Source organism: Antedon mediterranea, chromosome 8 (assembly GCF_964355755.1).
Source record: "Antedon mediterranea chromosome 8, ecAntMedi1.1, whole genome shotgun sequence".
In the NCBI taxonomy this organism is placed as follows: Eukaryota; Metazoa; Echinodermata; class Crinoidea; order Comatulida; family Antedonidae; genus Antedon; species Antedon mediterranea.
In genome coordinates, this window is record NC_092677.1 from 10,700,910 (window position 1) to 10,723,343 (window position 22,434).

Consider the following 22,434-nt stretch of genomic DNA (forward strand, 5'->3'; position numbering starts at 1 on the left):
AGGGAGGTGAAATGTTTTCACCTCCCTGTACATACAGTACGGGTCTAACTAGTGGATCAAATTTGGCACCGTTGGAGCACAGTGATAGAATAGAAATAAGTCACTAATTTAAATATATTTTCGTATATTAAAGTATTAATGTATTGTCCCTTGAAACAAAAACAAAATGAAAAAAAAAATATTCTAAATTTAAATTGGCCATATCAAAGTAATATTAAAGTTATTCACTTTAATTCGAAAATTCGAGCCAAAAACAACAAGTTTACGTAATTAACAGGTAAATTAATTTGATTACATTTCGTCTGGAAAATCGTCACGAGTGAAAGTAAACAAATATTTCAAACCATCAGTTGAGAAGGTGTTTTCAGACAGATCGCGAAGAAGTTTTATGATTATGCATACAGAGTAGCCAACCAAACAAGCGCGTTGCATTATGAGATATGTTTTGATCAAAAACTTTGACTGGAAGTCAAAATTATTTTTTGAACAAAAAAATGTCTGTATTTCGGTTAAATTTTTCGACTAATTTTTGATGAAAGTTAATAACTATTATGATACTTCAAAATGACCCACCCTTTTTCGAAATATTAAAAAAAATGTTTGTTTTTTAATTAGTCAAAGGGACAATACATCTTTAATACACTGTGCTCAAGTGGAACCCGTTTGGCACAAGGGGAGTACAGTGATATAAAATAGAAATAAAGTCACAAAATGTTAATACAGTATCTCATTCGTATCTCACTGAGCTCAATGGACACGAGCAAAGCACAGGAATATAAAATAGAAATAAAATCACTAAAATGTTATATCTCATTCGTATGCCAATTTGGCGCCAGTGGAGCACAGCGATATAACAGATATAAAGTACCTGAATGTTAATATATCTTTGGGTATTGCTAAACACCGCAAACCCCGCAAACCCCCGCAAACCTCCAAAAAAACATAGCAAACCCCATCGAACCAACATAAAAGTGATTGAATCATGTAGTGTACAACCCACTGGGTATATCCATGTAAAAAAAATAATACATTTTTACTGTTAACTACTTATTTTTGGGGTAAAACATCATTTTTTGGTCAAAAATGATTGCTAAACCCCGCAAACCTCCAAAAAAATATAGCAAACCCCACCGAACCAACATAAAAGTGATTGAATCATGTAGTGTACAACCCACTGGGTATATCCATGTAAAAAAAAAAATTAAATTTCTACTGTTAACTACTTATTTTTGGGGTAAAACATCATTTTTTGGTCAAAAATGATTGCTAATTTTTAACCAAAAAATGATGTTTTATCCCCAAAAAAGTAGTTAACAGTAGAAATTTAATAATTTATATACCCAGTGGGTCGTACACTACATTATTCAATCACTTTTATGTTGGTTCGGTGGGGTTTGCTATGGTTTTTTTGAGGTTTGCGGGGTTTAGCAATCATTTTTGACCAAAAAATGATGTTTTACCCCAAAAATAAGTTGTTAACAGTAGAAATTTAATTTTTTTGTTTACATTGATAAACCCAGTGGGTTGTATACTACATGATTCAATAACTTTTATGTTGGTTCGGTGGGGTTTGCTATGTTTTTTGGAGGTTTGCGGGGGTTTGCGGGGTTTGCGGTGTTTAGCAATACCCATATCTTTTCGTATGTTTATAAACTGTGCTCAAGTGGACCCTTTAAATAAGGTCTCCACTTGTTTAGGCCTGACATTTACAACCCTCAAAATATCTCTCTTTCAAAATAAAAGAAAAACAATATTCCTTATTTTCCATTACAAAAAAATTTCGTAGAGGTTCGAACCTGGCCCGGCTAGAGCTGAGAGTACTCAAACATTACCTGACCATACAAAGTAGTACATGACTAAACAGCTGATAATAGTCTATTTATACGTGTATTAGGCCTACGTAATTCATCAATGCCATGCAACTTTGTTTCTGATTTTAAAAAAGGTCAACTTGTTTAGGCCTGACATTTACGACCCTCAACATATCTTTCAAAATAAAAAAAAAAAAAAACAATATTCATTATTTTCCATTAAAAAAAATATCGTATAGGTTGGAACCCAATCTACTAGATTTGCACCTAAACCTGAGCATTACCCGTTACGCCACGAAGTAGTATGACTGAACAGCTGATAATAGCCTATTTATACGTGTAATTCATCATTACATCAATAATGCCATGCAACTTTGTTTCTGATTTTAAAAAAGGTCCACTTGTTTTATTTTAGGCCTGACATTTACAACCCTCAAAATATCTCTCTTTCAAAATAAAAGAAAATAACAATTAGTCATCATTTTCCATTAAAAACAAATATCCGTAAAGGTTCGAACCCAATCTACTAGAGCTGAAAGCACCCAAATCTGAGAATTACCCGTTACGCCACAAAGTAGTACATGACTAAACAGCTGATAATAGTCTATTTATACATGTATTACGTAATTCATCATTACATCATAAATATCATATTAACCTTGTTAAAACCAAAATGACCAGTTAACTCAGTCGCCTGAGCATCGTGTTGACAACACGTATGTCGTGGGTTCGATTCCCACGCTGGTCGGTGGAATAGAGTAAAAGGTATGCGACCAACTGTGTTTGGGGTTCACAGAATTATACGTCCCCCTTTCCACCACACATCATGAGGCGACAACATCAAAGCATCTGGTGATGTGCTGGAAACGACCCCAAAAGGCTGTGGCAGGACCTTAGTGCTGAGGCAGGGAGAGCACATTTAACATATTTTTTTTATTTAATTTTGTTTTTCAACCTGTATTCGATCTCGTAAATTTTATGTTTGCCGCCTTCAATTTTAAAAGAAATTTAATTTATTATTTGCATCGGGTGGGCCGGATGGATGGAGGGTCTTCTTTCAAGAGCCAAATATTATATTGTATGTGTATATTTTTTAGCTCTTAGCGTTCCATAGTAAATAAATGAATTTTTGTTTTTTTAAGAAGATCGTTCGTGCGTCGCGTGTGTGGTGTGCAAGTGTCAGAAACTTTATTTATTAAATGTGTGCTTTTTGACAGTAATTCATAATAAGGTTGGTATAAAATAATTATAAATTGACTAAAATAAAGAAAATGATACAAAAATGTGTAGCCTAATAACAATGCGTATGTTTAATAATGTTTTCAGTTGCTAGGCGAGGCAGGTGGTGGTCTAGGCCTAGTCTGCGTGAATTTCTTGGTATTTTGTCCGTCTGCTCTGACTGGCTGAGCTCGTCTCGCCCGCCCCCCGGCCGCAGTAGTTGGGCGGCCTGCGATTTTTTTTTTCGTACATAAGTAAAAATAAACATTATTAATTCATCAGTTAAATTTTCTTGTTCCGTGTGCACCCAAGCGTATAGCAACAAGAAGTGATTACACAAGTGCGGTATGGTGTTTTTAATATAATTTACGCCGTGGTTAGGATTCCGGCACCGGAACTCAACTGCCCAGCGTTAGGGAATCCGACACGCTATTGCGCATGCCCAGAGTGAGGTAATCGGCGACTCTATACAGACTAAATAGCGATAGATCATTTTTAATAGCAGCGCCACGGCGAACTAGGCCTAGTGTAGATGCCTACTAATAGGCCACTAATCTAGTAAGTAGGCCACTAATCTAGTAAGTAGGCCTACCAGTTAGACGTGACCAGTGGGCCTATTTATTTCGTAATTAAAGGAGTGGTTGCTTCATTCATATATAAACTTCATATAATGATTTATATAATTACATGACTAGTTTTATGATTTTTCAAGTACAAAATAAAAGATTTCATATAACGCATTATACTGTACATAACATGCAACCATATACAAGTTGATTTGTTGACGGCAGTTGCCGCGCGGATGTGAAAATACAGAACTGTTCGGGAAGTTGGGGTCACAACGCTACGCTCATTTCTTGAAATACGCATTATGACACTGGGCAGGCCTGTGTTTCTTTATTCTGAAAAAAATCATAGGATAAAAACACAATAAAGTACCGATACGGCAAACTTATTTCCATTGTGGTCCTATATACATTGTGTTTTTCTCCCGTTCCGAACTTCATACTTCTTCTGTCTAATAAAATTACAGCATACGATTCTTAAGATACTGATTCTTATCAATATCATAATTATTTTAACGTGTGGCGTAGTCGTATTTTAATTATTAATTCATATATGGCCTAGGCCAAGTTTCATCCATCGCTCCCTTGCTCGCCCAACGACTAACTACAGTAAATCCCTATAAACACTCCGAATCTCGGTGGTGCAGGTGTGGTGTGTGGCATTAGTCTCTGGGAATGCGCAATAGCGTGTCGGATTCCCTAACGGTGGGCATTTGAGTTCCGGTGCCGGAATCCTAACCACGGCGTATAATTTATTACTAAAGAATTACGTGTTAACATTATAGTTTCTATTAATACTATTAGGCCTAATTATTAGTCTCTAAACCCATGTCTATTCTAGTGTAGTAGCTGTGTGGGTGTGTGTGACGTGTGTGTGTTAGGTATGACACAATCCGAGTAATAAGTCAGCAAAATTAAACAATAAACATTACACAAAAATAAATGTTTTATTCTCGTGGGTCTAATCTTTCCATCTCATGTGTTCATATACGCGCATTTTTAAAGTTCCTTTGAGTACATGCATATTGTTTGATAATAAAATAGCAGAATTAAAAAAATACAGTACACAAATTATACACATTCTATATTCTTGTGGGTCTAAGCTTTCTTTGGGCTATGTCCAATGAATTACTACTTAGTTTAATGTCTTGCCTAGCTGTCGATTAGCCTCGACTCGACACATTTTGCATAGTGGTGTGTGTGAAGAAGAGTGCGCAAAGGCAATCGCGTGAATTGACTTAGAATACTAGGCCTACTGTGTAGAAAGTATCGTATCGCAGTTGTGTAATCACTTCTTGTTGCTATACGCTTGGGTGCACACGGAACAACAAATTTAACTGATGAATTATTCATGTTTATTTTGTGACGTTTCATGAGGGTCCCCAACTTATGTACGAAAAAAAAAATCGCGGGCGGGCTAGTACGAGAAACTGCTGCAGACGGAGGCTAACTCTACTAGGTGGAACGATTTTGTTTGTGTGTGTGGATGATCTAACACCAGTGGCAGATTCAGAATTTTGAAATAGAGGACCCCACACATTGAATTGCCTAAAATTAAAAAAAGAGCCTGGGCATTTTTTAGATGTAATGAATCCGCCGGGACGATTCGGGCCACTTTTGGTGTGACGATTCTGCCCACCTTTGGGCCGAAACATCCCACTTTGTGGGCCGAAACGTCTTACTTTAGACCAAATTTATATTCATATTTTTTGGTATTTATCAAGTTTTTAAATAAATAATCCGTATTTTATTGATATTGTTGACAATGTTGATATAGGCTAAGCTAATATTATTATTATTACTGCCTTTCCGCTGAAAAGTCTGCCGACATTTCCGCTTGGGCTGCTCCGTAAATCTATTTTACCAGTTTCTTCCAGTCTGATCTTTCATTGGCTAGTTCTTTAAGTTGTTTCTTGTCTTTCTTGGTTTTCAATTGTCCGGGATACTTAATGTCTGTGTTATGCTTATAAAGGGTGAGTTATTGGTAGGGTGGTTCTCGGTCTTCCTCGAAATTTTATATTGGTAGTGTTGCTGAAATAATAGATTATTGCTGTGTTGGCTGGTGTACATGGGTCTTGTCTAAGTATGTGACCTACAGTAATAGTCTCCATCTTGCGTCGACTATTTCTAAGCTAATATATAATATAAAATAAATTACAAAAAAAAAACATAATTTTATATTCAATTTACTGTACTTCGAAAACTTTGTTTATTTCGTTTTTTTCGCTAAGCGACCAACAGAGGGCATAATTTTTTACATCGTTGACGTGACTAAAAAATGATCATTTTCGGCAATGTTTTCAAAATGTTTGTTTTATTTTATTTATGTATTTTATTCCTTTCAGTAAAGACAATACAAACATAAAACGTGAAAGTGGAGCACTGAGGAGAGACAAAAGCTGTCTTATCTTTATCCCTAGTAGTACTACCCCATAGTCTCTCTGAAAATAAAGTTTGGGGAAAAAAGCTTATTTTATACTTATAAAATGCATATCAAAGCCGATAAATTTAAGTGTGCCGAATTGTCCCAGGCCGAATCGTCTTAGAGCCGAATCGTCCCGCTACTTTTATAATAGGCCTAAACATAAGCAGCCAAAAATATGCCTTTTTGAAGAAATGGAACCATCTTCGATATATAACAAACAATGCCATGCAGCAAGCAACAAAGCGTAACCAACAGAAATAACATCGCCTTTTTATGGGATTTCAGGACACCATGTTAATTAAAAAATCGTAACTCTTCAACAGATGATCGTATTAGAAAATAAATTACTGTCAAATGTTATTAAAAGATTGGCCGATATCACTGCTAATATTTTAAGAACATTTTATAGTAACATTTTGTCCATACGACTGTCCGAGTTACAAAGTTTTATGTAACTCTTCCTTCGAAAATCTGCTGAAAACCCTATGTTATTTCTGTTGGTTACGCTTCGTTGCACAGCATTGTTTGTCATCGATCGAAGATGTTTTCCATTTTATGAGAAAGGAATATTATTAATAATAATAATAATTATTGACTGGCAAAAACAATGTAATTGTAATTTAAAAAAAAAATTGTGTTTTTTTTTAACACTGTGGATACATTTCCGACACTGGAATGCAACTGCCAAGCATTTGGATATATGACGTACTATTGCGTTTGCTGCAGTATTATTACGGAGAAGGGGAAGATTTTACCACTAGGACATTGTTAACCAAGCTTAACCATCTCTAGACTATTATTAGTAAATTCCGATCTTAGTCTCATAATAAAACAATTAAACCTACATAGCATGTTGTTATAGCAACCATTTGTAAGTATGGAAAGCCATTTACGTAGCAATTGTTATGCATGTTGACCCTGTAAATACTAATCACATATTGAATTCCTTTATTTGTTTTATAATAATGTTCAAGACAAATTCAGTTGGCTATCACTTAATTGCTGCCTCTTATCTGTTAATTTAGATCTACCATGCTAACCTGTTGTCACCAACACTGCAGTTAGGAGTTTTTTCAATTACATCAGTGTAAAGTTATTGTTAAGAAGGATGCCCCTCCATGTAAGATCCAGTAGTGCTGGCATCGACAGCAAGGCTTTTAGGGAAGCTATAGCAAGGATGCGGCAAGAGGTTCTGGAAAGTAGAGCCGAGACTCAACGTATCCAAGACCAGTTGAACTGCCTTATACTGCTTATTAAAAGGTGAAAAAACATAGTAATAGTTTTACAAGTAGGCCTACAGTTATAATATTAAGTTACCAAATAAGTAATAAGAGTAAGTATTCACATGGAACCACACTCTTTAACATATTTGTTTCATTCTAGATCCTGGAAAGGAGACAAAGGTGCTACTCTTCATGTTTCAAATATAGTGGGTGAGATAATTGTTTTACAAACATTAGGAAAATTGGCAAGGATCACCATAACCCAATCCATTCAGTAAAATTCTTAAAGGTGGCAATCCTGTTACATGCACATGATGCTCTATAAACAAAATCTTAAACAAGCCTTTTGGAGTGGAGTCAATCTGTCGTGAGAAAAAATCCTGACATCTTACAGGATTTGAACCTACTACCATGGAATGTGGTAGCCAAGCATCTTAACCACAAAGCTACAATTTCACTACTTTGCTGTAAAAAACATAAATTCTACCAATTCTTCTGTTTTTTTTAATTTATGTGAAATTTTTGTTTTTTTTGTAGGTATGAGCCCACCTTCATCACTAATGGACGATCGTCATCGTCAGGATTGTAAAATCTATTCTCCTGGAAAGGTAAATTACTTTGTCATTTCTTTGCTCATTAGTAAGTAAACATTAGGGCAGTTGGTATGTTATGAATGATGAGAGGATAATAATGTTTTGGAATTGTTGAAAGAATGACAATCAATTACTTCAGCTCATGAAAGTATTGTGCGATTCAACTGATAAGCATTATTGTTTTCTCTTTTCAGTCAAGGGCTATCAATCACTGGGCAATGTTATCGCTAGGCCTACTAAACAAACACTACAAGGAGCTAGAAGTGCATGCGTTGGACAGGGCCAAAGCAAGACTTGAGAGTAGAATGGCTTACTTAGAAGAGCAGCTAGCCTACCACCGTGACCTACTTGTAATTCACAGGACTACATCTGCGAATGTAGACAACGGGCATTTCTTTTTAACGGAACAACATGTGAGTTTAGGTTTATTATTGATATATTTATTCACTGTAATTTACCATAAACAGAATTGTCAGATGCACTTGTTTTCAAATGACTAATGATATCTGAGTTTGCATTTTATCTACTGAATCTATGTCTACACTATCAAACTAGTTTGACAAGAAGTGTGATGTGCCCAAATATGGTAGTGATATGCCCAAATGTAGTAAAATGCAGTATATATATACCATCATACCATGATTCAGAATATTAAACTCGCCATGTACAGTATATCTATATATGGCATTACACTTCATTTATTTCATATTTAGAAGAAAAATAAAAACGTGCAGGACACATCATCGAAAGTAAGGAGACCAGCTTCAGGAAAATCTAACACTACACTAACTGGTAATGAACAAGGTAGACCACCTACTGATATGTTAGATTTCATATTAAATACAAATCCAAGGCCCAAGACATTTTGCAAGGTAATAGTTATTTTTTCATTACTGTATGATTTTTTTGTGGCCAAGATGGCCAATTCTGCCGATATTTTGAGTTTCCCTCATGTGAAGAGGCAATGTTTAAATATTTATATATTTAGGCTCTACTACTTCTGGGTCTAGTGTGTTACACATTTTCCGCCTTTCCCATGTCTGAAAATCACCTACAGTATCCATTGTCTAGTGATGACACATAAGTTTTTAATTAATATCACCCTCTATATTTGATGTATTTTAAAAAAGAATTTGTGTCATGCGCTCTCTTGTTTAGCTGCTATGCTTTCATAAACTTTTCTGGTTATGACCTCTGTATCTGAATCAGTTTTAATTTTTTTCACTGGCTTATTTTGATTTAATGGTACATCAACATATGACAAATATTTTTAAAAATATTATTGTATTTGTTTTTTTTTTCTTTATTCAGCCCGAGCTGTTTGATGGTAATAAAGTATTAGGCGAACGGCAAAAGCCGAAACGTCCACTTAGTGGTCATCTGCAACGGAAAGCAGATAGCACCAGAGCAAGGCCATCTAGTGCTGGTAAATATATTTTTTATTTATATTTATATGCTCTAACTTGCACTGATAAGGGCTAGTGTTGCCCCAAAAGCTAAATTTCTGCCGGTTTTACGTTATCGTTTTTATTTAGCTTTTTGATTAATTTATTTGTCTCTCCATTAAAACCAGCCACTGATACCCACAGCATTTTCATTTTTTTCAGTAATTTGCCTTTTGATTTATGTGTATACAGTATTATATATATTAAACAATATCCGCAGGAACTCATGGTAAAACTAGTTTGACAAAGCAAGCGTGGTATGGTAGTGATATCATGTGGGCAAATCACATTTTTTGTGACATAAATAGTGTAGACAAAGGTTTATGGACCAAACTCCAGCAGGCTTCTGTGATAGTATAAAACAATCTGAAATCAGGAAATTTATTATAATAATAATAATATCCTGGATTTATATAGCGCCTAATGTTGTGAAACCTCTAAGCACTGAACATTATTACCCCAGTCATTTTTATAATTTTCTTTTAGTTGTACTGAAGGGTGACCGACCTTTAAAGTCTGAGACAACTCGACCCATATCTACTGGAAATTTGAAAGGTCAGAGGTCAAAATCTGCTAAGGTCAGAGGTTCTGAATCAAATTACAATAAATCATATATTAATCCAACTTTGTCAACGGTCAAAGTTGACACTCGAAATTTACATCAAAAGAATTTATTATTATCTGATGATTTGAAAAAAATGGAATTGATGGAGGAAGAGTTTACAAAGACTACTAAATTACTGCAGGAGAAACTTGGTATTAGAGACGGAAGTGTCATTTGAAATTCTGTATGTTTATTCTTCTAACAATGTGAATTTCATGTCCTGTAGTGTATTGATTCGGGGTGCTGGGTTGTTGTGTATATTTACACTTCAACATAATTGCTTTAAACATTATGAATTACATTGTACAAATTGCGCCTCCTGGCAGAAGAAATGAAGATATGGATAATAGATAGTTTTTATATTGCGCTTTGATCTGGGATAATACGGCCACACTTGGTGGTTGCCACATACGATAACCGTCTCAAAGAGCAGTGGAAAAAAAACAACAACGTTCACTGGTATTGATATTTGCGTTTATAGTGTGTACATAGTATCCGTCCTATGACTAACAATTTGTGTGTGAGAGAAATTTGGGATTTTAAGGCAGTGATGCTAGCACTACATGTCTAGATGTACTGTACTTAAGGAGTTATTCAACCAACTGTACCTAGAACCTTAGTGTATGGATGTCAACCATAATTAGCCTACTTGCCCTCATTTAACCCACCCACACCGTTATTTAACCCACCCACACCGTTATTTAACCCACCCACCCTCATTTCTTTTAATCTCCATTGGTAAGAATAGTAACTCAAAATTAAATATTGTATGGCCAAACCATAGAGGGTGCTAAATTAAGAAAAATGCAACCAAACATAGAGGGTGCTATATAAAGAAATATCTGGCAAAAATGTATACCATAGGTATATGACATATGCGGATGTGCATTGTGTGTTTTTCAGAGACTTGGGAGGTCTGAATAACTGGTTCATGTTCCACCCACCCTGTTTCTTTTTTTGTGAATAAATAAATAATGTTTTTCCTTAAAAAATCTCATCCACGTTTACTGATTTTTAATTTAAAATAAATATTCCATATTGTATATATTTTTTTAAAATAAGTAATTTAATCATCATAATCATCATTATTTTGTATTGATACATGGTTCAGAATAAACACAACATTTTATACTAAAGTAGTAGTTTGTCTTTATTTGTTATAGCAAATCAAAAACTAACTTAAAATGTTTATATACTGCCATCAATTTGTCTTCAAGAAAGTTTCAACATGATTGAACTTTGACCTTTAAACATTTTCTTTTATCTTGTTTTTAGTAGACTTTACAAAACAGTAATAAAACAACTGTCACAGCAGAATGAAATACAATCAATATAAACTAAATAATAAGCAAGGTCGACATGAACAAATATTTACAATTTATAGATTTCAAGTCATGGTTACATTGATTTTGTGTTAGTTATATTGCATCTTTTGACGCGAAATGACTTAAATTGCGTATCATCTCCATCCAAATTAATTTTCTTTTTTCTTTACCATGTCGTAATTTAATTCTCTTATTCTCAAAACTGGTTTATTTTTGTCCAGTCATTCTTTTGTTTTTCACAATTGTTTCTATGAAAGTTATTATTACAGCTGTTTCAGTTCACATAATTCACAAAGATCACAAATAACAGTACTACAACTTTGTCCTCTATCCTAAACCAATACTTGCGCCGTTCTAGCACCTTTGTATTCTCATTTACCTATTTGGCTATGTTAGAATGGAATCTTTTGCGAACATTTATCTTTTTGAACAATGTCTTTGCGATGGCCAAATATCGTGTTCGGTCATTCCCAGCAAGGTTATTGCATTCAAAGACAGCAAGCAATGTCTGAACTGTACAATATGATGAATTCAGATAATGCCTGTCCGTAAAGCTCTGTCTACACTATCAAACTAGGTTTGACAAAAAAATGTGTGATGTGTTCAAATAAGGTAGTGATATTACATCATCATGTCCATATATCGGCACATCATGTTTTTGTCACATAAAGTTTGATAGTGTAGACAAGGCTTTAGACGGTAACCGCTAGTAATAATATAATAATTAAAGTAGTTTTGTAAGGAATTTGGTACCTAAATTATATCTCTATAACCTCTGGTTAATAATATTAAGTATATTGATTACTATATCTATTGAATTGTTTCAAAACTACAACTACAGTAAAATATTTCACTGTGTTAAATCAGCTATAAAAATCAATAGTCTTAATTTGTTGAGAAGACCAATCAATATTGATTTTTAATATACTTCTATCGAACTCATTTTTTCCACTAACCTATTTTTCTTTTAAGCTATAATTATTGATTAGTTTCAATCGTTAAAGAATTTGAATTGTACTAAAACTGACACATTCTGTTTCTGATAAACAGAAGGCTAAGATGGTATCACTTAGTTTTGTGATGTAATCCAGAAAAAAAAAGTGTGAAAATGTTTCACCTAAAAACATATGTTTTGAGTACAATTCTTTGTGCAACTATGGGTAAGTTAGACATTTTTTTTTCTTTATATTTGTACACTTTTCAATAGCAGTCTTTTTAATTAGACATTTATAGAGAGGTTTCATTTTAATGACATGCCACACGACTAAAGAAGATATGGAGCCTAACAGTAATTTTCTGAGCTTTTGTAGAATAACCTTTTGACTTGATATATTAGTAGTCTTATGACGCACTATGAAAAAACGAAATGATGCAATTAAGGTGGGAATTTACGGATGTTTATGCTTGTGTAGAATGACTTTTCGACTTGATAGATAAGTAGAAGTGTGACGTGTCCTGAAAACTAAATGGTGCTATTAAGCTGGGAGTTTGCTTTTCGATTAATCCATCATTTCCCAGTGGGAACCAAACTTTACAGCATGAGTATTATACTGTTTTCAAATAACAAAAACCCTTGCATTCAGTATGTAGACTTGACACAAAAATCACCCTGTTTTATTTTTGTTTACAGTGACAGCACCGTGGACTGTAACGGACTATACTGATGACATTACTTTTCATTTCGAAGACAAGGACAAAACTTACAATCAGTTTGTCACAAATGGTCACTGTGACGGCCGCGCCACCCGTGGTGGCGTCAGTGTACCCATCTACATTGAATCTCCAGAAATAAATACTTTTTTAGCTGCTAATCTGCTAAATAACGATCCAATACTTTTGGGTATTCGTAAAATAAATGGAGCATGGACTTGGGCAGCAACTGGACAAGAGGCGGTGTTTACAGGTGAAAAGGAAAAAATTATAAACAAAAATAAAAAAGAACAAGAAATTAATTAATTAAAGATATATTGTTCTCCTGAAAAAATAATGTTTGTTGTTGAATATACCTATTCAAAGTCTTTTTAAAAAATTAATCTTTATTGTTCATGTTTTATAGGGCAATACATCATATATAAATAATAGCATTTTCCGAAAATTTGCCCTTTCTCTCTGGCTGCCGTGTTTGATTAATCTTATTGACTGATTTATTTGTGTTTTATTGAGATCTGCCACTGTTTTACACTGTAAACACTTAGGCCATACCATCCATGGTATTCCTTTATATGATTGCCACTAGTTGGCATTTAGATTTTTTTTTCAAGTTCAAGTTGTATACAGTACATATGAAATGCAAATATGCCAAAATGTTTATCTCTTTATCATTATTAAGTAGAATTGCAGTCTAGAACCTATGCTATGTTAACACTATTTTAATATCCATTTAGCCTGGAAAGAGGATGAGCCGTCTTCCGGTCTTGATTGTGCCTACATGAATCAAGAACAAGAATGGATTGCTTTATCCTGTAACTCAAAGAGTTATGTATGTTGTAGAGAAGGTGAGTATACTTCATATTATAGTAATTCAATTCAAAATTTTAGTTTAAGGTATAAAATTAATACTACGGTTTTAATTGATAAGCGATCTATTGCAGTTACTGCAGTAACTACATTTTCTTACTGCAATAATGCCTGCTTTTAGTTTGTTTCAAAGTTTACTGCAAACAGTATGAAACCTGAAAAAGCGTGCTAAATAATGGCATAAACAAATTTGAGAGTAAAACAAAATATAGTAACTGCAGTATAATAATTGTCAATAATAATACATGAAAAATGAAAGGAAAGGAAAAAAAAACTTGTTTAACATGTTTAGTTGGGCACACTTTTATATCCATTATTGATGACGTTATAAAGAAAACTGGGGAATTGAGTCCCTGTGCAATGATCATGTATAAAATATCATATACAGTATATTGTATATACAAAGCATTGTTTGATATGAATATCCTCAAATGTCCAGTATACTAGGCAACCAGAACAGCCAATGCATACTCAACAATATCAATAATTATTGCTTTAAAAAAACTGAAGAAGCTTTATTCATCTTAGAAAAAAATATGCACAAACAAATATAATGTTTTTTTAAACTGACCTAAGAAAAAAAAGATGATGTTTTTTAATTAAATAAGTTTATCAAATTTAGCTAAAATGACACTGTAAGGCTTTAAAATAAGTATTATAAATTATAGTTTGTTGATTTTTATATTGAATTTAGACCATCCAACTCCTACTACAGCTGCTCCAACTACAACCGCTCCCACAACAACTGCTCCTACGACAACAGTACCTACTACAACGGCTCCCACGACAACTGTACCTACTACAACGGCTCCCACGACAACTGTTCCTACTACAACAGCTATGCTTGAAACAGAAGGTAAGTTAATATAGTCAGCTACGAAAACCAGTTTGAATTTAGCCTGTTTTCCATTTTGCAAATTGCATTGTGGCAATCCAATGTTTTCAAAGACAGAAAAATCACACTACCATTTATTATTTTCCACTAGAAGAGCGAAAACTGTAACTGTGATTTTCATTTTTATTTCCTGTTTGCTAAACTGTTCTATGTACATGAGTTCTCAAGATGGTGAGGTAACTTATTTCCTGGGTTCTGATTGGTTGCGCATTTGTTTTTTCGCTTTGCAAAAAGTAAATCCATTCAACACTACTAATTACGCTGAAGCAAAAAAAACTTGAATTTTGCAGCAGTGGAAATGACTTAGATGATGAAATATGAATTATTACGCATAAGCTGATGCTTTCAACTCGTCATATAAATTCATGGAAAAAATCATATACGCTTTTCGCTTTTTGATAACCATATGTTGGTATTTGAAAAAACTTGAAAAAGTAGACCATTTGCACGAACAAGGCTACCTATGCAGCACAACAAAATAAAGGCCAATTTACACAGACGGGCAGTAACGGTAAGCGGAAAACTTATTCTACATATAATCTGTATCTATCCTGAGCGGAAACCGCCCGCATTGTGTGTAAATGGCCATATGGAATAACATAGATTCTATATTTTTATTACCATTACTGCTCGTCTGTGTAAATTGGCCTTTAGGCTACTTTTTCGAGAACATTTATTGATTAATTTTAAGAGTTTTAAATTTAACTTAAAATCATACTGTTTTTCCTATTGTTATCATTGGTTACCATACCCATTATTTTATGTAATTAGAATTTTTATATTGTATTTGGAATAATTTTAAATACTTTTAATTGCATATTTGTAACTATACAAATGGTAAGTATAAACTGTAAAGAAGGATCCAGGATATTTCAAATCGGGATGCGCTAACATAATATTAATAATCTGTCAAAAAAAAAAGTAGTAAAAAAGTAGTTAATAATGTCATTTTATATTAGTTTTGAAAAGAACTGTTGAGTTCTGAAAAGAACTGAGGAGTGAGAATCAAAGCATATTGATCAAAACGTCGAGAAACGCAACAGTTCTTTTCAGAACTAATATAATGTGGTGTACCGCAAACTTTATATCAACATTTGATTTCGCCATGCAAACCTTCAAATATAATGTCATTTTAGCTGTCAAAAAGAAGGTGATGGCAACTCAAGCCCTACCCCCTGAAGAGACTCCTGTGTGTTATTTAATTGGTCACCAAACATCTTAAGACCAAGCTACAACCCCAATTACTTGTTTTATTGAATTTTATCATGATTTTTTTATATATTCTGTTTCAGCACCAGATGTATTATTACGTAAGTATACAGTCTTTTAAGGATCTAATATCCCCAAAAAGAATGCAGGCCCATTACTTATGTGTTATTTCTATGTGACTGTTCTTACAATGTTAACACAGGGAAAACCTTTGAATAATAATAGCTACTTTTTGAATAAACGAAAAAACTATAAAAAAATATTAAAATAAACTAGACATGAAACTCGTCACTTTGACGAGTTAGTTATCCGCACAGCGACAAACGCCACGTGCACGTCATACGTTGGAATATTGCACACAGATAAAGATTATGGCATTATGACAAGAACTGAAGAATATGATATGCTGTTAGTGCTGAATTCTGTCAATTTTGTGTCATATAGTATATACATACATGCAAACAGTATAATCTGTATACATATTACATACAGTGTAGAATAGGTGAAATTACGGGACCCGCCATTTATTCCAATTTTTAACATGGCGACGGTATCAAAATGAAACACTTAATTAACAATTTCAGAAGGAAATTATCTCAGGAACAACATATTAACGTGTAGAAGAAATTTGAATACGTAAAATATAGATGCGCACCCTTTTAAATGTGATGAACTATTACGCAAAATATGAAAATACGACTTTTTTTATTCAACTGGCAATATGATGACGTCACAACATCCGATTGGCAAAATGTTTACATGAATTCGTATCTACAATCCTATAGCTTCCAGAAAACGTTTTAATCGTGATTATCACATTTTATTCTTACGAGCTATTACAGATTAAAATTTACTGTAAATATGAAATTAATGACCCACGTAATTAAAATTTTTAGGCATGATGACGTTATAAAAATTAAAATATTTTTATCTCATGCTAAAGAAAGTTGATTGACCTAGACAATATATAAATATAGCAGAAAAAGGAATACAGATAAGCGTGATGCGCTCCATTGAATGTGATGAGCAATAACGAAACAGACAAAAATCCTATATTTTACATTCGTGTGGCCATACGATTACGTCAAAATGTTTTTTTAGCCTTATCGATGCATGATCTGATATCTGCAACTCATCAACTTCTAGATTTTGTAATAAAAATAAACGGTTCACGGTTTACTTTAGAAACTATGACTGTTTAAAAAAAGACATTATTTTGATGATTTTTTAAGCTTTTTCATAAAAAACGCGCACAAATTGTCTAATTCAACGTGTTCGTATGGCGTTATTTAAACTGGAAAAGGTCTAAATTGTTTTCAAAATTACTAGGAAAGGCTTGAAAAATATAATTCAAGAGAAAAAAATACGTTTTTATCGCTACGTGCGCACCGCGTGCGTAAAAAAATGCGCGCCCGTGGGAATTTTTGACATGCTCAAAACGCGTAAAAAGAAATTGAGTAGAAATTAATTTTGCGCATTTTGAAATTTTAAATGCGCGTGCGCGCGTAACTTCTTGTGAAACATGCCATTTTTAATCCGTAGAAAGTTTGCCCCTGATATGACTTAAATTTTGTCAAAGTGTCAATACTAAATGACTTTTGGTTTTTAATCTATGATCAATCATTGAAATTCATAAAATTGCGCGTAAGTCACGTTGCGCAACTATGACGTCATTCAAAAATAGGAGGTGCACAACTTCACGTAAATGCCCATATGTTGTCAAAGTTATGAAATGTTATGTTTACACATTTTAGAGAAACGCGACTCACAAAAAAGGAAGGAAGGAAAGAAGAATAATACAGAAAAAAAATGTTGATCTCATACAATAACAAGGTGTTATCCGCTTGGTATACCAAGCGGATAACTAATAAAATCAAACTTTGACTATGCCATGAACATGTGACATTAAAATGGTAACATATGTAAAAACAATTGAAAATATTAATTTCGTCGTCATTATTGTAATTATTATTGCTATCACTAATCTAATATATTTTTTATTTCACTGTGCATTATCTCATATAATTCATATTGAAAAACTTGATGTTCATTGGGACAAATAAATAACGATAACGATTGGTGCAGGAGTATGGCAGTCACATCCTACCACTTCTAGGTATAATAGATTAGCATATCACAAAGTGGATGACTATTATCATCTAGGATACACATAAACAGTCTCATTACACATGTGTGGTGAACAGACTCAACACTTTGCAGACTAGAGCCAGTTAAATTACCTACTTTCCTTGTTATACAATCGATCCTCACCAACTCTTTCAACGCGTTACTACCCCACGCTGTAATACAATGCGCCCATATACCACAAATAACGGATTGGTAGAACATAGTATGGATTTCATGTCTGACATGAAAGTCGTTCATTTTACGAATGCAATTCAAACGAGTGTTAAGTTTTTTCATTACACTATCTATATGATCTCCCCACTTAAGTTGATCATCGAAAACGACCCCTAAATATTTATATGTGGTTACCCTTTCAACACGAGTATTATTAATTACGACCACTTCAGTCTCAATTTTATGTTTACGAAAATCAATTACAAGTTCTTTAGTTTTGGTAATATTAAGTTTAAGGTAGTTATCATCACAATACTAATAACAAGTCCTATAATAACTGTCATTATCGTACCTTATTAGCCCAAGCAATGCAGTATCATCAGCAAACTTAACTACTAAACAGTCAACATGACTGTATCGAAAGTCGGATGTATATAATGTAAAAAGGAAAGGTGCCAATACCGTGCCTTAAGATGCACCCGTATTGGTCACAATTCTATACTATAAAAGTTTTTATATGGCGCCCTCCAAAGAAGAGAGCGCCTAGGAAATATATTCCCTCGAACAAAATATCATTCCCTTTGGGATGTCAAATCTTATATTTAACCTCTAAGCAGTCAATATCTGTATAATATTCAACTTTTAAATTTATTTTTTAGTTATTGTTATATCTTTATCTTTTTTTGTAAAAGGTATTTCCATAATTGTGTAATGTAATAAGATTTTCTCTTTACTAGATTGTCAGTCATTCAATATAATTTATTTATTTTGTCAAGAACTCTGGCTCACGTTCTAATATAAACACCATAAAAATAAACAATTTCATAATAAAATATGATAAAATGGGTAAAATAAAGACAGTACGACTTGACAGTGTCTTGAAACTAGACTTGATTAAATTGCATTTCTTTATTTGTTTAAATCTAGCAACAAGAATTACATAATAAAATAAAAAACAATTTCTGTTAGATAAAAAAGAAAAGATAAATTACAATTTTTCATTTTTGTAATTTGATTTCTGATTTTCACCCTTTATTTATAACAATACTTATATATCCTATAGGTTTTAGAAAATAATGCTTTTGAAGAAGAATCTAACAAATTACGTAAATATTCTTGCCTATATAAAATGAATTCCCTGTGCAAAAGAAATTGCATTCTGGAAATCCAGAAAAGTTAACTATTCTGTTTTCTTATCTTGTGTAGAACCTCCGCAGGACCTTACTGCTTTTTTGCGGAACAACTGGGTTAGTTTATACCACGCTCAACAGGATACTAGTGCTCCAATACCACATATATCAGTGTCGTACTTAGTTGAACCCCACAATTATGTGGAATTGGAGGATACTGATTGGAGTGATACTTTATTTGCTGGGTCTACGACACTCAAAATACGGAGTCAAGAGTTGTGCAGGTTAATCATGAGACTACCAACATCTGGTGCAGCAGAGCTTCGTCCAGGTCCTTTTTTGACTCGGTATATACCAATAGATTATGATGCAAGGCCAATAAATATTACAGGTTTTATTCAGGAACTTGGAGGTAATTTCTCGGCAAATTATTTGTCAAACACCATTTTATACTTGCTTATATAAACTAACCAATTGGTTGGTTAATACTTAGAAAATTCCATAGTGTAATGGTAGACGCTATTTGAATTGAATATAGAGTATTTGAAACATGCCTTTTGGTACTGCCTAGACTATGAAATATTAACAAATACACAAAACCACACATGCTAGTTCTCTAATGCCCATTTTTATAAATCAATTTACAAATTAATTAAAAAAGTATTGACATTTTAGTTTTGAACCCATACAGTACTGAAACCAATACACATTTGCAGAAATTCCAACTAGTTTAAGTTTGTAACTTAATTTAATTACATACTGTATGTTCATTTTGTTTTGATTGAAGCATATATTCTACCATTGAATCCATTTGTTGTTACATCGACTGGTGGGTATGCCCAGCTTCAAACAAATGCGAATGAAAATCAACAACTTCGGTGGAGTTTTAATGGAGTAAACATCCCCACAGCCAATGGGTTTGAAGTTTTAAAGATTTCAAATGCTACCGTTGAAGATGATGGTATCTATGAATGTTATATAGATGGAAGACGGGATGAAAACATGCATGCATTTTTCCAGCTTAGTGTGAGAGGTAGTAAAGGCAATATCATACTTATGTTCATTTAGTAACTGTCTTTGAAGCTTGTAGATAGGTCAGGTAACAATATTTAACATATATATATATTTAACAATAATTTTGATTTTTCATACATTTATTGTTACAAATTTGATTTTCATATTGTACATAGTCTTTTCTTGTAATCTTAATTTTATTTTTTCTTGTATTGTTTGTTTGTCTGGAGTTAGAGAGACTGATAGTTGTCTTTGACAGCTCTTGTCTTTCCTCAGTGCTCCTTTTTTAGGTGTCACTGAAAGGAATATAAAAATAAATACATAAATTACAGAGGTTTCAAAATGGACCAGGAAACCGGTGTAACCCTTCCCATACCGAAAGATTCAATGAGTTTTTTTTAGGTGGACACAACCCAGAAGTGAAGACTTGTTCTACCACCAGAGTTATGGCCGAGAGTGGCTTGCAACCTTTGCCGATATTATGGCCACTCGAGTCTCTATTAAGCAAGATGAAATACAACTGTTATGCATTATTTTAAAAACAACTAATTTGTTCGTACAGAATGCCCTGCAGGGATGTGTGGTCTACCTAATTGTCGGTACACATGTCCAATCTGTAAATATGGTGGAGTGTGTGAACCTGCTTCTTGTACATGTATCTGCCCTTCTGGATACATTGGTGATCTCTGTGAAACACGTATGTATCATACCATTTTTTGTAATACAATAAACCATATTCAGGGGACACTTTTGCATGAAACAAACGAGAGGCAATACATATTTCAACCCTTAGGCAACCTTTATTCAGAGGAAACCCTCATCAAGGGAACTCTTTCGCATGGAAATAATTAGGGCATTACACAGGAAACTTCTATCCAGGGGACACTTTTTTGTGTCCTGAAAAGGTTCTATCTGTATATATAAAAGGTCAATAATAAAAACATAAAGTAATATAATTCAATTGTAATTATTCAAACATTCTTTGCAGTAACTAGATGTATTATTTTCCAGCATATGCAACCAATTATTTTGGACAGTATGGTAGTATTAGATGTAGTAGTTCTGCTGACAGCTGTAAAGATAAAATATTGTGTCGGCCACCACCTTTTGGATGTTCTTGTGCTGGAGGCTTTTATGGACTTTTATGTGAATCGTGTAAGTTTGATGGGATATTAAACCTATCGTTAATGGTGTAGATTGTAATGGTACTGCTAAAGCTGTTGCTACTACAGCAGCAGCAGCTGAGATTAATTAAACAATTATTCCGACAACATTTTTTTTTTATATTTATATATTTTTATCCATCAACAATTTTAAAGATTTAACTTTTTGTTTTTATATTATATTGAGGCCACTTAATGGTCACTTCCTCTATTAAAAATGGATAGGCCACATTTGTTAAAGATTGTATAAAATGAGAAAAAAAACACAACCATCCTTGAGGAGTGCCTTGAACCTGTGTTGATTGTATGACTTATGGTTTGTATTCTGGCGCCCCTGCCTTAACCACTCGACCAATCGACGTAGTACTGTAGCAACAATTACGGTTGTTACTGCAGTTGTTGATACTACAGCAGTTAATACTGCAGCAAAATCTGTTGTTACTGCGGTTGGTGATACTACAAGAGTTGATACTGCAGCAACAACTGTTGTTACTGCAGTTGTTGATTATATTTGACCCAGTTCCGTTATGGTCACATGGAAATGTGTTTTGTTTTAGTTTGTCCCACTGGTAAATATGGTCCAGATTGTCGGTTTGATTGTGATTGTCCAGATGATCAATGTAATTATTTCAGTGGTTGTTCTGGTGGTTGTACTAACGGCATGACAGGTGACACTTGTGATGGTAATAAATATTTTATTCTTATATGAATATTCTTAATATGCGGGATTATTGAATTAAGGGAAACCCTTGAAGTTTAAAATTTTCTTCAAAATGTTACTTTAAACAAAATTTATAAAAATATTGATTGACTTAAGTGAAATACTTATTATTTAAGGAAGTGTTTCACTTCAGTGTGTTTGATGAACACAGCCACAGGTTGTGAATATTAACTTTTAACTTGACTTGTGTACATAACAATTTAATTGTTTGAGATTATACTTGAATTAATACTCGGATCATATATATGATTATACAAATAAAGATATTCTTGTT

General features: G+C 33.5%; 2 protein-coding genes across 3 annotated transcripts in view; both read left to right on the forward strand.

Moving 5' to 3' along the window:
• Positions 1-2,958: 2,958 nt before the first annotated feature.
• On the forward strand, positions 2,959-10,997 carry LOC140056518 (uncharacterized). Of its 2 annotated transcripts, XM_072101917.1 has the most exons (8): positions 2,959-3,042; positions 7,046-7,280; positions 7,404-7,453; positions 7,781-7,851; positions 8,031-8,249; positions 8,550-8,708; positions 9,148-9,262; positions 9,768-10,997. In XM_072101917.1, exons 2-8 carry the CDS (start codon positions 7,129-7,131, stop codon positions 10,061-10,063), a joined length of 1,062 nt encoding a protein of 353 aa, XP_071958018.1. In that variant the 5' UTR covers positions 2,959-3,042; positions 7,046-7,128; the 3' UTR covers positions 10,064-10,997. The 2 variants fall into 2 exon arrangements, with proteins under 2 accessions (XP_071958018.1, XP_071958019.1); XM_072101918.1 differs by lacking the exon at positions 2,959-3,042 and having other exon boundaries at positions 6,689-7,280.
• Positions 10,998-12,263: 1,266 nt separating this feature from the next.
• The window catches only part of LOC140057606 (uncharacterized), a 59,757-nt gene continuing 49,586 nt past the window's right edge, over positions 12,264-22,434 (forward strand). The window contains exons 1-10 of the mRNA XM_072103322.1: positions 12,264-12,370; positions 12,841-13,113; positions 13,595-13,705; positions 14,422-14,583; positions 15,915-15,932; positions 19,339-19,674; positions 20,050-20,295; positions 20,839-21,069; positions 21,288-21,431; positions 21,997-22,122. Coding sequence (XP_071959423.1) covers positions 12,319-12,370; positions 12,841-13,113; positions 13,595-13,705; positions 14,422-14,583; positions 15,915-15,932; positions 19,339-19,674; positions 20,050-20,295; positions 20,839-21,069; positions 21,288-21,431; positions 21,997-22,122 — 1,699 coding nt within the window. The 5' untranslated portion in view covers positions 12,264-12,318. The remainder of the gene's footprint in view (positions 12,371-12,840; positions 13,114-13,594; positions 13,706-14,421; positions 14,584-15,914; positions 15,933-19,338; positions 19,675-20,049; positions 20,296-20,838; positions 21,070-21,287; positions 21,432-21,996; positions 22,123-22,434) is intronic.

Bases quoted from the DNA above. Each gene is read 5' to 3' on its own strand.
- LOC140056518 (XM_072101917.1), top strand. From the start codon at position 7,129: ATGCCCCTCCATGTAAGATCCAGTAGTGCTGGCATCGACAGCAAGGCT. The intron at 8,250-8,549 runs GTGAGTTTAGGT...TTTCATATTTAG, and splicing joins TCTTTTTAACGGAACAACAT to AAGAAAAATAAAAACGTGCA. The intron at 8,709-9,147 runs GTAATAGTTATT...TTCTTTATTCAG, and splicing joins GGCCCAAGACATTTTGCAAG to CCCGAGCTGTTTGATGGTAA.